At 41.5% G+C, this 17,948-nt stretch overlaps 1 protein-coding gene across 1 annotated transcript in view; it reads left to right on the forward strand.

The window, feature by feature from the left end:
- LOC118088169 (FRAS1-related extracellular matrix protein 1-like) overlaps nucleotides 1–17,948 on the forward strand; it is a 106,764-nt gene that overhangs the window by 77,449 nt on the left and 11,367 nt on the right. The window contains 5 exon segments of the mRNA XM_035121448.3: nucleotides 3,479–3,680; nucleotides 6,009–6,153; nucleotides 10,973–11,102; nucleotides 11,215–11,287; nucleotides 16,581–16,730. Coding sequence (XP_034977339.2) covers nucleotides 3,479–3,680; nucleotides 6,009–6,153; nucleotides 10,973–11,102; nucleotides 11,215–11,287; nucleotides 16,581–16,730 — 700 coding nt within the window.

The raw sequence follows: 17,948 nt of genomic DNA on the forward strand, positions 1-17,948 counted from the left end.
GGAGGAAGAGGGAGGGAGCCAATTTCCACAAATATTTCTTTTACTCTAGCAGACACAAGCATTGCCTCCCACACTGTTATGTAGGGTCCCCCAACCCTCCAGAACAAATTTTCAGGGGCGCAGGGGAAGGAGAAACCAGCTATCGTCACCTCCCTTTTCTTCCTCCAGCTGGAGTGTCCTGCGATTTGAGTTCACTTCATGGAAAGTCTCAATCTTAGCCATTCTCTTACATTCCAAGTCCTGGACTGCAGAATCCGGGACCGGCAGCCATGTGACACCGAAAGTTGTGTCGACGTAACTTCCGGTGTCACTTTGCCCTTCTATGGGCACCAAAAATGGCCACCGCCGGCTTCAAAAGTAGCTTCTACGCATAACCGGAAGTGCGTCGACACAACTTCCGGTGTCGCCCCGCCCATCTATGGCTGCCGCCAACACCGGAAGTCGCATCTATGCACTTCCGGTCATGCGTAGATGCGACTTTTGAAGCTGGCGGCGGCCATTTTTTGTGCCCATAGAAGGGCAAATCAGAAAGGAAAAAAATGGCCGCCGGCAGGAGAAAATAACAGAGAAAAACGGGAGACGAAGTGATACGGGGGACCACCGGGAAAAGGTAAGTAAAAACGGGGGTTTCCCGGGGGAAACGGGAGACTTGGCAGCTATGCATTCTAACTGTGCCTATAGTTAGGAGGGCATGACCTTGGATGGAAATGGCCATGTAAGCTCAACAGTGTGAGCCAAACACAGAGTGAGCAGATACAAAGGAGGAACGGTTCATAATAATCACACAGAATGGGGGAAGGGGGGGCAGGTTTGCTTTCCTTTTCCTCATAAGATATGTGCCAAAATCCCATCTCCTGTGCAACTGTATAGTATAGGAGCTGTCCTTTGTGTCTGGTTAATCAAACCACAAATAACCTTTTGTGAGTATTACTGTGATAATCATCAGAATCCAGATCCATGGGGTGGTCAGAGATGGTCAGGAACATTCAAAACAAGCCTCTAAACTGGTTGCATGATTTGGTCCCAAGACCCACTGATTTCCATGGAGTAACATCTAAGCGTTGCTGTTTACCTGTGAAATTTAGCTCTGCGCCTTTAAACCTGCTGCTTGACATTGGGTACACATTTAACTGCTTATTCAAGACTGAGAAGCTTAACATGTCTGGTAAATCAGCCTCGGTGGCCACCAGAGAGAGACACCTGGCAAAAGTTCAGAAATCAGTGTTTCGGAAAGATTGGTTTGACCAGCTCTCATGTGAGAACATGTTCCTGACCAAATGCAGTGAAATTCTAAATGACATTTAACTGATCCCTTGCTGCTCTTAACTATGGCCAAACCCTCCAAAACCTCACAGGGTGATCAGCATAGCTGCCAAGTTATCCCTTTTTTACAGGGATTTTCCCTTATGCTGAATAGGCTTCCTCGCGAGAAAAGTGAAAACTTGGCAGCTATGGTGATCAGGTTCAGTCTATTTAGGTCTTTGCTTTTTGTGGCTTGCTGTTCCTGTTTTAAGGGTGCATTTTTGAGTAACCCAGTTTTGTCATGGTTTATTGAACAGTCTTGGGAGACACTTGCATTTTAAAATATGCTTTTATATGTTAAAACGTGGAGTGGGGGGTTTCTCTTTACTGTGAACAGCTGCAATGTGTACACCCCGACCCTGTGCTTTTTCTTTTATTACTTTGTAGTAAATGCCTCTGAGTTCAATGGAACTTACTCCAAAGTAAGTGTGTAGCCTTAAAGTTATAGGTTACCTTATAAATTCAAAACCTATCTTAATCTCTTATTGTTATAACTCATGGTGCAGTTTTAGGAGAATTGCAGGTTTTGGAACACAAGGAGTTAATGGGAAGTAGCTCCTAAATAGCATGTTTCTTAAATCTCATGGCCTAGTTTACTAATCAGTTGTCATAAGATGTCAGATAGGGAACCATCACTTAAGGACTGCAGAATGCAGTCAGTCAAGCAACTAATTGGTTGGACAGTGGCATGAAGGTGTATCTCCCAGAGGATGGTGAATTATCAGAACAGGTGAAAAAAGTTTGGATAGATGAGCATCTCAGTGGTATAAAACTCAACACTTGGCCGAATTACAATGATGTCAACGGGGAAGGTAGGGTTGTTCCTTCTTTGGGGACTACACATCACCACAGTGGACTGAAATACCGTCATTCCCCCTTTCTGGTCTAATTTCAGATTGAAACTGCCAGTCAGCTGAATGCTTGAAGGAGCATGACCCAAGCTGTAGGGGGATGGCATACTTGGATGGTTTTTTAAAAAACTGAAAAAGCTTGTGCTTTCTATTCCATGTTCCTTTGCAACTAATCCCAGCCCTTGAATCCTTTTCCCCAGTCAACAAATCTAGCGATCCATCTTAATTCAGCCTCTGGCTGTAACCCACTTCCCTTTTTCTGGTTTCCCCCAAAACATCAACACCAGGAGTTACAGTACTGTGCCCTGTCTTTCCGTAATTTCTCCAGCTTTCCAGCCATGCCCAAACATAGAGCCTATTAATCCTTCCCTTTCTCTTTTAGCACCTGTCCACCATTTTTAAGATGCCGTTCCTTGTTTTCAGAATAACCACATCAAATCTATACAATCTGTACTTATTTTTTTTGTATTTTATCACTAGATGGTTTATTTTGCCAATGCATCAGAATCCAGATGCCCTTTGAAGCCATTCCCCATTGTCCTGATACATAAATAATAGCTCATTTGAAATCCCAGAATCCTTACAACTACTAAAAATAAAAGTGGGAAATGGAGGGAATAAAATTCTTTGTATTGGGAACCTACTGCTGTGTGAGATGTCATGCTGGTTTTTGTGTTTTCCCAATTGTATAATAATAATAATATAATTTATTTATACCCCGCCCATCTGGCTGGATTTCTCCAGCCACTTTGGGCGGCTTCCAACAAAATATTAAAATACAGTAGTCTCTCAAACATTAAAAGCTTCCCTAAACAGGGCTGCCTTCCGATGTATTCTAAAAGTCTGGTAGTTGTTGTTCTCTTTGACATCTGGTGGGAGGGCGTTCCACAGGGCGGGTGCCACTACTGAGAAGGCCCTCTGCCTGGTTCCCTGTAACTTGGCTTCTCGCAGCAAGGGAACTGCCAGAAGGCCCTCGGCACTGGACCTCAAAGTCCAGGCAGAATGATGGGGGTGGAGACACTCCTTCAGGTATACTGGACCGAGGCCGTTTAGGGCTTTAAAGGACAGCACCAACACTTTGAACTGTGCTCGGAAACGTAGTGTCTGTATTTTCATGCAACTAACTTAATTATTAAGTGGAGCAAAATGCAATTTCACGTTTCATGTGTAATATTCAAGTTGAATACAATGTATAGAACAGGAGGTGGGAATCCTCTGGCTCTCCAGATATTCTCCCTAGGCCATTGGCCACGGCTTTAGAATTAACAAACAATACAAATTCTCCTTTTCACCTTAATTTTATTCCAAATGTGTTCTCTTAACAGGTAGAATATCAAGATAAAATGGTTCCAAAACTCATTGTAAAGGCAAGTCCAACCACTGTACAAAACCTGAAAGATGGGAGGTTTGCAGTACCAATCACTGTTCACAACTTGAAAGTCACAGATGCCAATAGTAGAGATGAGGAACTCGTCTTCAGTGTTCGGAGAGATCCTTTCTTTGGACATCTTGAAAATTCTGGAACAGGTCTTTTATTTCTTTAAACTCTTGATTTAGGGGCTGGACCTATGAAGGTGAACAAACCGAACAGGACAGCATTCTGGGATTAGGCCACAACTTTATTGTTTCCAGATGTAGGTTGATTTTGGCTTAGCCATTGGGTGTATATCCCTCTCAGCCCTGTGGTGGAAGGTTGACACGTGACAGGGTCAAGCCTAGGTTCAAAGGGTCCTCAGCAAGACTCAGGACTACACAGATGGCCCTTCCAAGCTGCTGAAGGAAGCTCTATGGCCCTTGCGACGAAAGTCCTCTCACTTTCAGTCTTATAACTCTGACCTCTCAATTATTAAAAGCACTAACAGGGATTTCTGAGGTAAATCAAACCTCCCACTTATCCCTCTAGCCTTTCTTTAAACCCTCTAGCACTTGTGGGTTTTCAAAAATAAAAGAGAGTCCTCTTCCAGCCTAAACGTGACCAGGTACCTATATAGACTTGGGGCTATAAATAAGACTGTTCCTATGTGCACTCAGATAAGGGTTTCCCTTCACTAGAACCTCCCTTACTGTAAAGCTAGCCTCCTTCCTGAGGTAACTTTATTATCACTCAGAACCTGTCTCCTCCTTTAGCCCCCCCCTTTCTTGGTGCACTCTCAGCCACAAACTAACCTTTCTCCTCTAAAAGGCAGTTTTGACGGTTTAAAAGAGTTCCCCACCACCTGGGTTCCTGGGTACCTTAGCTGGAAAATGAAATAGACGATTACTAATGTGACACTTTAAAGATGGATATTTATTGGCTTGAATCTTAATGGTTGCTTTCTGGTAACATTGGTACAAACTTAACTTCACAGGTAATGTTCTTGGCAATCAAATAACAGAATACCTATCCACTACTTCATCTACTCTAAAGTCTACCTTCTCCACAACCACCCAAGCTCCCACACAAAAAAAACCCCAACCAACAACTGACATAACTGTTCCCCTTTCCATTTAAACCCCATGCAGGCCACGCCTCCCATGGAATGTTGCTGCCAGTTAACCAGGGAGACTGGGTTAACCCTTCGATAGGTTGGTTGTGAAACAAAAACATGACATAACAGTTTCAAATTCGCCACAGCCCTTCTGCCACACACCTTGGCTTTGGTATAGAGACCTCGAACTAGACCCCTATAATAGGGTGCCATATTATCACACAGTTATTTGGGGGAGGTGATGTACCACATCACACACACCCGCCTAATGTTAGACTAAAAGGATTCCACCCAGTGCCTTATCTGCTACCCAAAAGAGCCACTTGCTCCTCACACTGTTATATAGATCAATACTAGCAGGAGAACGAAATAGTAAACTATGCCAATTCTTTCGCAACCCAGGGCTGTTCCTTGACTACCTGCTTTGTGTGCTTCTCTTTCCATTTGTGCACATGGAGAACAGATTGTGTGACTCTTTCATTATGAGCACAAATCACCAGTATTAATGCCATAGATGTGGAAAGGACCACATGATGTATGGAGTGCATGCTTGCCCTTCATGTGTTTTAATCATGTGCATAATCAGCCTTTGCAGGGGCGGAAAGGTTGCACATATTAAAGTAAGCAAAATGGTTACCATGTCAAGGGTATAGGGGACTTGTGGCCCTCTACATATTGTTGGACTCCAAATCCAGCCAGCATAGTCAGTGATGATGAGAACTATAATCCCAAACCCTCCAGAGGGTCACAGATTGTCCATCTCCCTCTTCAGTGGCATCTGTTTCCTGCCAGTTCTGGTGAGGCAGGTTCAAGCACAACGAGAGTTTAATGAAAGAAAGGAATTATCTCACTCTATTTCTCTTCTGTACTGGATTAGTAAAGATTTGTGTGCACACTCTACATGTGTTCAGGCTTTATTATGTGAGGGGAAATGGTTTGAATTGGCAATTTTACAGACCTCACCTGTGAAATTCAACCTATTATTGTATAAAAACATAATTCACATATAAATTAGAGGGCCATTTACATGTAAGTTAAATGCATAAGAGTCTAATTTGTTTCCAACAAGCATGGCAATTATGTGACTCACTGGTTATCTAATAAAGTAATTAACATTTGCCAGCCTCTGCAGCCTCTGAAACACTGTCTTAAAACATTTGTTTGAAAAGTTGCCTTGTCTCAGCTGTCATTTTTAACATGATGGAAATAATTATCTGGAATAAGGTTAGACAGCTTTAAAATAATTTGAGTTTCAAAGCGTTTGGAGCTATAACTGAATATTGTAATGTGAAGGCTAAAAATTAAAGTTACTGTTTAACATCCTGTATAGAAAAATATATATTTACTTTATGCTGTTGCACAGACTCTCTCTTTCATTCTACAACAGGCCGTCTTCTGCAAAACTCTTTTACACAACGTGACTTAAACCAGCATAATATTCGGTACATCTTAAATCCTACCACTGAGGTAACTTCAGATACCTTTGAATTTGAAGTTTCAGACAGAGCAGGCAACACAATAGTTCCAGAAATGTAAGTATGAATATGCTTAATAAGAATTTTCTTACTTACTTACTCCTTTTATATCCTATCTTTCCTACAAGCAGCTCATGTGGTGTACTCTGTTCTTTCCCCTGCCCCACAAGCTATGAAAAGATGGACACTTCATAGCTTGCGTGGAGTTTAACACTGCATGGAAGAAATGGTTCAAGGTACATACATACAACTCTGAATATTAGCATCATACTAAAAGGAACTGGTTGATTCTGTGGTATTCTCCATTGAGAAGGTTTAGTGCCTTTGGTTTGTGGTCCCCACCATAGGATTCAGATAATATTTCAATATAAATCTAGGGAAGTGATGTGAAAAGCATTATAAAGTGTTTTGTGCCCTTTTGTTCCTTATTCCAGCAAGAGGCTAGAACAGCCATCCCCAAACTTCAGCCCTCCAGCTGTTTTGGGACTACAATTCCCATCATCCCTGGCCACTGGTCCTGTTAGCTAGGGATCATGGGAGTTGTAGGCCAAAACATCTGGAGGGCCGCAGTTTGGGGAATGCCTGGGCCAGACCGTAATAAAGTGCTGCTCATATTTATCTCTCTCTCTCTCTCTCTCTCTCTCTCTCTCTCTCTCTCTCTCTCTCTCTCTCTCTCTCTGTGTGTGTGTGTGTGTGACATGGAATAGTGTGAGAAACTACAGATATGAAGTGACAACACAGTTCACCAATCCTATACATAGTAGAACTGGTGAAAGAAAGAACTGCAAAAAAAACATCTAGCCTGTTTCCCATTTCACCATCAGGCAGGGGCTTAATATTGTAAATGCATCATTTGAATACTGCAAACAGGGCATCGGCAGAGTCCTTCCCCCCCCCCTACCCAAATATTGGATTTTCCATGGAAAAACTAAATCTGGATTAAGTGGTTGGAGAGGAAATACAGGGTGGCATATCAGGTCTCAACAATGGAATGAGGGGTACCTGTCTGAGGTACCCAGAACTGGAGGAATAGGTCTGAGAATCCTAGCTATAGCAAGGAATAGCAGAGTGGGAAAGTGGAACAAGTCTGAGCTTCCTCCACCTGCTCATATGATACCATTTGCTTACAATGCTCTTCTGGAGGCTGTGCTAGGTGGGAGCACATGCAAGTCTCCCTGACAACAATACCTCTTATTAGAGGGAGCATAATGTGTAAGCCGTCTCTAACAGAATGTCTAGATGAATTAATTTTAATTAATTGCAACTTTTGGATGTATTCTTTTGCTGCAGTGCAGATGTAGCACAATAAGTATTACAGTCCAGGACAGGCCTAATCAGTTGGTAAGGAGTGCCCAGCAGAGGATATGCAGTCTGTGTCACAGCGGTTCTCCCTGCAGTGAGAACAAAACAATCTTTACCAGGGACATTTCAAAAACTCCCAATTCTGCAGTACAATATGCAACCAGGAGCCTTAGAAAATACTGTCTGGGGATGCTCTTTATCCCACTCTCCTCCCATTTGCAACCCAATACATTTTAACTTCTCTGTTGCTCAAAAAATCATTGCTGCAGAACAATGATTTTAAATCCTTGCAAGGTACAGTTTTACTGCTTCTAAAGCAACTCAGAAGTGACTATGAAGCTGTATATCATGTGGACAGAACACACTTTGCATTATGAAATGAAGCCTGGAAGCAAAACTTTTCAGGCTGTTTGTTGCTTGCCGCTGTTGTTATTTATTAAAGTCTCATAGAATAAGTAAACCATTACCATGGCGTCTTAAATCTGCACTTGTTCATATATCAGTGGGTGAATATATGATGGGAAGAAATTCAGAGAGAGGAATGCATAAATACTGAAAATAAATAAAGAGCTCCACAGCTCTAGGAGGAAGGAAATAGCTTGTGCACCTAAAAAGATGTTTTAGGTCCTTAAAATATAACCCCTCTTCTTATATCCCCAATGGATCACTCTGCTCTGCAGGAGAAGGCATTCTTCATATCAAGAACTCTGTCTTTAGTGTGGCCATCTCTGTTGTCTTTTCGGCAACTATTGAAGACCTTCCTATTCCCACCAGGTTTTTGAGCAGAGATTTTTTTTATATATAAATAAATATCTTAGTCTATATATGAAATTGATTTGATGGTTTTTTTATAGGTGAAATTGTTTTATTATTTAAATATTTACAGGTCAAACTTTTCATAAAATATACAGTGGTACCTCGGGTTACAGATGCCTCAGGTTACAGACTCCGCTAACCCAGAAATAGTACCTCGGGTTTAAGAATTTGCTTGAGGGTGAGAACAGAAATCGCGCACCGGCAGCGCGGCAGCAGCGGGAGGCCCCATTAGCTAAATTGGTACCTCAGGTTAAGAACAGTTTCAGGTTAAGAACGGACCTCTGGAACGAATTACGTTCTTAACCCAAGGTACCACTGTATAGCAAGGCAGCATAGAACATGCAAAATTACAGCAACTTTGCGAAAATGTCAATAAAAGTTTGTTGAGGTGGCGGGGAGGAAGGAATACATATTTCAAAGGCCTATCTGGATCACACTTCAGTATGTTTTTGTTGGTGATGATGTTTTTATGATATCCTATGATATTTCATAGGAAGCCATTCATGAATTGGAGTGAAATGAAATGAAATGAATGAAATGCTCCATATCAGCAGAATCACACTGGAAACAGAGCAGCACCTGCTTTTTCTCCTGAGACATTGAAACTGATCTGTAGTCTCAGGGGGGCAGGGACTTTCAAGCTGCTGCCAAGGGGTGACATCATGTGGGACTTCATTTTCTAACAGTACTTCAGAGCCACAAAGTAATGGTGTTTGCCTTATTTTAATTATTGTTTGTTATAAGAGGAATACCGTATATTTTCCGTGTATAATTATAGTTTTTTTTTCTAAAAAGGAATGTCAGAAATTTGAGGGTGTCTTATACACAGATACATCTCCCCACATTTTCTTAAATTGTAGTCCCCCCAAATACATGGGGGCATCTTACAGATGGAAAAATACGGTATGTAGAATGTTATCAGGGTGGAACGGCTACTGAGAATCATGCTCCACAGCAAAGGCTAAGGAATCAGGGGGAAGGGTGTAAGATGAAGCAAAATTTATAAATAGCTTTGAGGATCCAATGAGTAGGATATAAATCTCATTTTAAAAAAATAGCAATTGTTTAAAAAGCAACTATTAAAAAGTAAACCTTATTATGGTCAAACCTCGGTTTGCGACCACTTCAGTTTCCGACCACAGCGGATCTGGAAGTGTTTACATCCGGGTTCTGCAGCGCTCGGGTGCATAGAAGCGCTCTGCGCAGCGCGTGCATGCGCATAAACACTCTATTGGTCTTCATGCACGTGCCCAAGCGTGCCTTGGGGAGCATCGATCTCGGGGAGCGACTGGCTCCGCAGAACCAATTGTGGTCGTAAACAAAGGTATGACTGTAAAATTATAATAAATATATGCATATAAAAGATCACATACCGATTGCTACAAGGAAAACATCGCAGCACCAGCCCTTTTCATAAAATCAGCCAGTTGCTGTTGGAACAAGAAAGACGTCTGCTGAAAGTAGGACAACCAGGAAGAGAGCCAGTCTAGGTGGGGAGTTCCAAATTCTGGGAGAAGCCAAATGCTGGGAGAAGCCTTTCCCATGTACCTACAAAGTACACCTGTAAGGGCAGCAGAAACAAAAGAAGGAATTCCCCGGAAGATCTCAGAGCCTGGGCAAATTCATATGAGGGAATATGGTCTTTGAAGTTTGCACTTCTCTGAATTTTGCAATATAATTTAAAATGCATATAATAGTCAAAATAGCATGCAAAATTCATTATATAAGGGGAAATTTGCTTTGCAAAAATATGTATACTAGACAGCATTATATACAAAGATGTATATATTAAAAGAAATGCAAACTGAAACACTGCTGAATTTTCACAGGGACTTGTTTTTTGTTTGTTTTGAGGTTGTATATGCTTCATATCTTTGCAGGAAGGTCTTGAGTTTGGAAAGAAGTGTCCATCTTTTCATAGCTTGTGGGGCTGGGGAAAGAACAGAGTACACCATGTGAGCTGCTTGTAGGAAAGATGGGAACTATTGACAATCCTTAGCAATCCTCAGCACAAACCAGAATACATTTTAAGAAATATGATTGCTATAGAGAACATGTCTATGGCTTTCCCCTTGAGAATGCACTCTGTTCTAGCAATTTAGAGCCATGGGTATATTATTCAAATCACTTTAAGTCGATAATATATCCCATAAGACACTTTTGACTATCCATTTATACCAGACATCCCCAAACTTCGGCCCTCCAGATGTTTTGGACTACAATTCCCATCTTCCCTGACCACTGGTCCTCTTAGCTAGGGATCATGAGAGTTGTAGGCCAAAACATCTGGAGGGCCCGCAGTTTGGGGATGCCTGATTTATACACATGTTTAATGTAGTAAAGGAGCAGTAAGAGCATGAATGTTTTGTTTTTCTAATTGCTTACTCTATGGGTGACAGAGAGATTCAAATCTATTTTATGTTGAATCTATACGTTCAAGGTCTGGAGTCTAGACTAATTTTGAAGTAATACATTTTGAGTAATACATTGTTTAAGGAAACGGCATAATGCAGGTAAGTGTTACAGGCACGACTACATGCATGCTGGCTTCAGTAATTCCATGTTTCTGGGAAGATATCTTTATGAGGCAGCAAAGCTTTTTTATTCTTCCAGCATTCAATGCTAACGTCAGTTCCTACACACATTTCTACAAGTAGTAAATGGGATTCATTATTCTTTACTGTGCCTTTAATTACAGCAACGGAGATCATTGTGGCTCCAATATAATGTTTTCCTTTTAATACTGTTTCACCATCAGTCTTGAAATAAAGTGGTCCCGTATAGAACTGGCAGAAACATGCTATCGAGTCTGTGAAAACATTGGGTCTCTTCCTATTAAGCTTCAACGAACAGGAGAGAGTGCAGAGCCCTCATTTGTTGGAATAAAGGTAAGAAAAGTAATGAGTCCCTAAAGCTTTTTTTTTTAAAAAAAATGTTCTATTAAGAACATTTCATCTATTCAGTAAGAAGGCTGCTTAATTGTGTGTTCTTATTTTTAAGGTCCAAGAAGTATCAGCAAGAGTTGGCTTGGACTTCAGACACAGTACAGCGAGATTAGTGCAGTTTGATCCTGGTAAGGCAATAATTTTAAACTTGTCTATTGTGGCTTTTTACATTGAGAATTGTATCCAACATTGTGAGTGGAAGGTAGTTTGTACAACAGATCTTTCCCATTACCTCTTCTTTTCGGCATTCCCTTCAGAGGGTCTGGGAAGAAAAGCCAGGTGGTCTTGGGAACCTACTAAGCATTGTGTCTGTGTTATAAAATCCTGAAGTATGTTAGGGAACCATTCCAAATCAGGTGGAGAAATATTGTGCCAGTGGAGACGAACCCTGTCAGGTAACAGCAAGAAAAATTATGGTGTCTAGTTGGCTGTCAACCATGTTCAATTAAGGATTGGCTGCTGAAATCAAAATTTGCTCATATTCTTCAGCAACCCATCCTCCCCACAGTCTCACAACTATTGGCGTATTTGAGCAAAAGATGTGTGAAATGAAAGATGGTCTGGTGGGCATGAGTGACACCATCTTGGTTACCTTCTGTGATCAATGGAATGTTATATTCACTTAGCCTTCTAGCTTCCATTTGTTTGAAACCCCAGGTTAGAAGAAAGTCACCTATGCTATTCTTTTTGTTCTTCTGATGTGGGTCATTTCTGCTGCCATTTGTGATTTGCTCAAAGTGCAATCCATTGCATGTCTACCGAGAATTAATTCTTGTTTAGTTCAGTGGAGTTTACTGCCAGGTAAGTGGGTATAGCACTGCAACCTTAGTTGATATGATCAACTCCAAATCATGCAGAATTAGGTGATGAGACTGATGGCTTGCTAAGGCTTTTGAAAGGCATTGACAGTTGGATAGTTGAATTAGCACTGGAAATTTCATTTTCAACTGTGGTCCGCTTGATTTATTGTGAATAAAGGCATGAAAGCAGCCAAAAGATTTAGGGTAATTCTGTAGTGACCAATGAGACATTTGTAAGCTTCTATCAGGAGAACAGACAATCCTTCTTAGCACTGGAGTCAGGGAAACAATTGGGTGAGCCAGCAAACTCTCCGTAGGGAGCACTCAGATGTGCCCAAACTCAGCACTAAAAAAGGGAGTCTCTTCTGTTACTTTTTAAAACTACAGTGATACCTCTGGTTGCGAACGGGATCCATTCCGGAGGCCCATTTGCAACCTGAAAAGGCCGCATCCTGAAGCGCCGCTTCTGGGCATGTGCAAAGTACGGTTTAGCGCTTCTGCGCATGCACGCAGGTTACAGACGTGCTGAACCCGAAAGTAACCCGTTCCGGGACTTCCGGGTTCGGCGCGTCTATAATTTGAAAAGACGCAACCTGCAGCGGACATGAGATATGACTGTAGCTTAAATGTTGCACATGGCAACATATTCTAAATTATTTGCATTGTTGTGCTGTTACATTGATCACAATAAATGTTGCATGTAAAACACATTTTAGTTAATATCTTGCCACATTTTCTTAATTCTAAGAAGAGAATATTGTTAAAACATACAGTATAGACTTTTCATTTCATTTTGTTGAGGGGAGGAGTTTTGTGACTAATGTAGCATGCTCTACCAATGTAAGTGGTTTTTTGTCCTAAGCTCACCTGATTTTGTTCCTAACATAAAATTTCTTGTCATTTCACCAAATGAGAAAGCAAAACTATCACTACAATAAAGAGTTCTTAACCTGATCTCTGTTTTCTTAGAGAGGTCTGAACTTTAGGAAAAATGAGATATTCTGAGTCACCTTTCATGTCATGCTTCTGGCTGTTTTACTCATGTGTAAAATGCCCTTTTGAAAACCTGCTGCCAGATAATGAAACTTTGGGAAATTATCCTCAACATGATATAGAACATGGTAACTATACAGTGGAACCTCAGTTTATGAACACCTCGGTTTATGAATTTTCGGTTTATGAACGCCGCGGACCCATCTGGAACGGATTAATTCACTTTCCATTACTTTTAATGGGAAAGTTCGCTTCAGTTTATGAACGCTTCAGTTTATGAACAGACTTCCGGAACCAATTACACCCACGTTTCAGTTTATGAACGCTTCAGTTTAAGTACTTCACGATCCCGTCTGGAACGGATTAATCCACTTTCCATTACTTTCAATGGAAAAGTTTGCTTCAGTTTATGAACGGTTACTCCGCGGACCGTCTGGAACGGATTAATCCACTTTTCATTACTTTCAATGGGAAAGTTCGCTTCAGTTTATGAACGCTTCAGTTTATGAACAGACTTCCGGAACCAATTGTGTTCATAAACCGAGGTACCACTGTATATGAAGATGAAAAATGATCCTGTAGGTTGACATTTTCATAGTGCTGCTGGAAGCCATGCTTCTAAGTGTTCTACAGCTGATACGCAAATCATCCCATGTGCCAGAATCCAATTTTATTGGCTTCGTATAATAGTTACCACACTAGTTTAACTTTATTGCTTATTTACAGAAAAACCATTGTTTTTCCAAGGAATCTGTTGGCTAATTGCTATGTTACTTCACAGGAAAGGGTGTAATTAGACACTTACTAGTGTTACCAAGTTAGCACTTGACAACTGTGTAATTTCTTGACACCACCATTTTATAGATTGTTCAGTGGGCCTCACTGCCTCCACCATTAGTGGATTTTTAACTTTTCACCTTGCTGGCACAGGCTGCTCGGAAGACAGGTGTGTGTTTCTGTCTATTCCATCAGTGATACTTTTGGCCTAGAGCAGGCTTTAGCACTATTAATTAAATTGGCATTTGAATGAGGAAGATTTTTCTTCTAGTGTCATTAACACCTCAGTCTAAAATTCTTTGGCCATGATCCACAAATACTCAAGCACAACAACTTGTGTAAACATCCAGGTTTGTCTTTCCTTTTTTTTAACCTCCAAATTTTTAAAAGGGGGGCTGGCACATGGAGGTGCTATTGGGGAGCTATGGGGAGAAGCCTTGATATTTCCACATGCCTTATTAATCTCTGTGGGTCAGAGTCACTAGATGGACATAAGATGGCTGCAGTGAAATATATTTATCTATCCCAGTCATAGGAGCCAAATCCCTTTGGCCCTCCAATAAAATATTTGAGGGGGCTGGACATTGCCATTCAAAGTTGATGGACATTGCCATTCAAATGGTGTGTGTGTGAATGATTATGTGGGGGCCTTACTTGCCCTCCATATTTTATTCAAGTTGCCACCCCGATTCCAGTTATTTATAAGACTGTGGAGATGCCTCTTGGACACCAGTATCGCTGCCGCTTACCTGTGTGCTGATGAGGAGCAGCAGAGGCAGGGTTGTGTGAATGCACAAAGGGAGCCAATCCAGTGTTCTTGCTTGTGTATGCATTCAGCCTCACACCCACATAAGCCAGTATTACTGGTATAGGGAGTCTGGTTTTGCAGATCTGCCCCTCCACACTGTTGTACTCTGAAAGTGAGAACTTAGCACTGGAATAGCTAACATCATGCCTTCCATAATTTATTGAACTATAGACCCCATTATTCTTGACCATTGGCCATGCTTGAAAGATCGGTCTTGAAATAACACCAGTCTTGAAAGATCTACGGTACATTGGCTCCCAGTACGGTTCCGAGCACAGTTCAAAGTGTTGATGTTAACCTTTAAAGCCCTAAATGGCCTCGGTCCAGTATACCTGAAGGAGCATCTCCACCCCCATCATTCTGCCTGGACACTGAGGTCCAGTACCGAGGGCCTTCTGGCGGTTCCCTCGTTGCGAGAAGCCAAGTTGCAGGGAACCAGGCAGAGGGCCTTCTCGGTGGTGGCGCCCGCCCTGTGGAACGCCCTCCCATCAGATGTCAAAGAAAAAAACAGCTACCAGAAGACATCTGAAGGCAACCCTGTTTAGGGAGGCTTTTAATGTTTAATAGATTTTTTTTATTTCATTTTTCTGTTGTAAGCCGCCCAGAGTGACTGGGGAAACCCAGCCAGATGGGCGGGGTATAAATATATTATTTATTATTATTATTATTATTATTATTATTATTATTATTATTATTATTATGCTGACGGGATTTGTAGTCTAGCAACATTTGAAGGGCTACCCCTGGTTTAGCAATACACCCCTTTTTCTTGCCAGATATGGGTATGCAGGAGAGACCCTTCCTCCTTAGAGTTCTCTTTCTTTCCGATTTGTCTCTGCCCATAACAACGCCGAAAACCTTTCTTAATGAGTTTGCTTTCAAATATAATTTCATCATTGTTAGAGGCTTCAGGTTACTCTTTTCTATTTACTGTAAGGAAAGGAATATATATTCTGCAGTGCTTGGTGCTACAAAATCCTGATAGGTCTTAAGCATGTGGTTAAGTACTTTGTTGAACGGGAGCCCAGGGTAGGAATAAAACTTCATCTGGATCCCGAAATCCTAAAATTGCCCCCGCTGTACTTGCCTGATTCTATTCAGTGGGACTGGTGCCAGCATTGTGCTTTGAAAATTAGGCTATAAGGCTCCTTTGTGGCACTAGCATATTAGAACTTGGGTTTAAGGATATATCACAGAATCATCTGCTGGGTTTGCATGCTGTTTCCCATAACATGGTTGGCTCCTGCTCTGAAAATCCTGGAGCTCCAGGTGTAGAAATGTGTTTGTGGGACAGGATAAAGAAACAAGGGTGAGCAGGCAGGGGTGGAATGTAAAAATCTGGGCACCCTTGATATTCGGAAGTCTTCTTGCTCTTCTTTTCTGCCAAGTTACTGCCAATAAGAATTGAGTTAGATGCTCCCTTGTGGCTTCTTCATTCATAAGTCCATGCTCAACACTTTCACTCAAAATACAGGATTATATGAAAAAGATCTGATTGGGAAAACATCTGCTTAACCTTAGTAAATGTAAAAAAATTAACAAATCACTGCTAGTACTGTAGATTTTGAAGGTTGCTGAAACCCTTAATATTCCTTGAGATAATAGCCCATAATTGCTTCATGAGAAAGTAAGCTGTGACTTTTGGTTTCTAATTGTGTAAAGCTGGGGTTGATGTGGCAGGAAGCAGGTGCCTTGTGGATGTGAAAGGAGGAAGAACTAGGCCTTGTACTGTTAATGAGCCAGCATATGCTACTCCTTGTTTGAAGACCTGCAAAAGAAGACACCAAAGAGATAGCTCTTTGGTAGAAACTTCCTAGACTTGGTGCATTCTTCTGTTGAGTGGTTTACAGTGGTAACACTGCAATTTTGGGTGGTGGAAACAGTTCTTGTAACAGAGCAAGTGTCTACGGCCACAACCTATAGTTGACTCAGAAGTGTTGCTGCAGAATTTGACAGTTTTTATGTGCCTATGGTAAAACAATACAAAAGCTACTTTCAAATGTAACATAGGACTTGTAGATTTAGATCTTATGCTTTTGACAGGTGTTTCCATCAAGATCTGGAATATCCTCCTTCAGGATGATGGCCTTGAAGAGAACAATGAAGTGTTTAAAATAACACTGAACAAGCCTAAAAATGCAATCCTGGGACACAAGAGGGAACTGACTGTTGAAATTCTCGATCCAAAGGCTGGTAAGACAAGTTGCTGAATACATCTTCAGGAAGAACCAACCAAGTCATTGCCTTTCTGGTCCATCAAATTTCCAAGTGCCACTTTAGTGTGCTGAGGGTTTCTTCTCATTTTAGTTCTGTGATCAGCATCTTTCAGGATAGCCAGTGAGATTATGATTATAAATTGAGGTGGGAAACATTCACCCTGAGGGCCACATTTCCTTCTAAGGCAGAGACTTTCAACCTGCTTGGGTCCACGGCTCCCTTGACCAACCACATTCTTTCCACAGTTATGTCACCCCTTGCCTGCAGAGCCTCCCTTGTGGGGTGTTCCCTCAGCCTCCTCTCCCCTCTCCTTGGGAGTTCTCTGGGCAGCCATTGCTGCCACCCCTGGTCTCTGAGCTGCCCCCTCTGCCCCCAAAGAAGTGCCTTCTCACACTGCCCCACAGGGGGCTGGGAAGCACCCCCTGGCCAGCCCCAGAGGCACGATTCACCTGCTGAACTTGTAGCCAGGGGTGCTGCAACAAACAGCTATACTTGCTTTTGCATGAGTTTTCACTGCCAGCTTTCTTCTTCACCCAGGCTTTGGACTGAATGTTCCTACTTGTATCTTGCATTTTGTATTTGTTTGTTTTAAAACTGTTTCACTGTTGTGAAATTTAATTTGTGTAGTGTTTTGTTTTTTGTTTTTAACCTGTTTTGCTTTTGTAGGCATATTGCCTCAGAAGTGGCATATAAACCAAAGAAACAGATAAAATAAACAAATAGGGGAAGAAAAAAGAAAGTTTGTAACTGAATTTTTTAAAAAAGCTTTTCATCCAAAGTTTGCACGTTCCTGTCTCAGCTCACTTCTTTTATACAGCTGTGATAGAATTTTGAAACCTTAAACTTCATTTAGAATTTCCCCTTCTTCATGCAGCTGCTCTTCTGCTGAATCAACTTTTACTTAAACAATCCTTGACATTTTTCAATTTCTTAAAAAATATATAAAAAGTCTTCCTGCTAGAGGCACTCTGCACCTTCAATTACAGTCCGGGTAACAATTATTCTCCTTTGGCTTCAAACCACCTGAGTTCCCTACTTAAAGTCACTTCCCTTCCTCTTCTCTCTCCTACTCCTTCAGGCCCCATATGTTTGTTTTCAGCTGAAGTTTCTTGAAGGCTGCTGATCCAGGTGTTTCTGTTAATACAGATCACTTATAATTGAATCAAGAAGAAAGAGCAACACAGCACCAGGCCT

This window comes from Zootoca vivipara, chromosome 7, assembly GCF_965207765.1.
Source record: "Zootoca vivipara chromosome 7, rZooViv2.hap1.1, whole genome shotgun sequence".
NCBI lineage: Eukaryota > Metazoa > Chordata > Lepidosauria > Squamata > Lacertidae > Zootoca > Zootoca vivipara.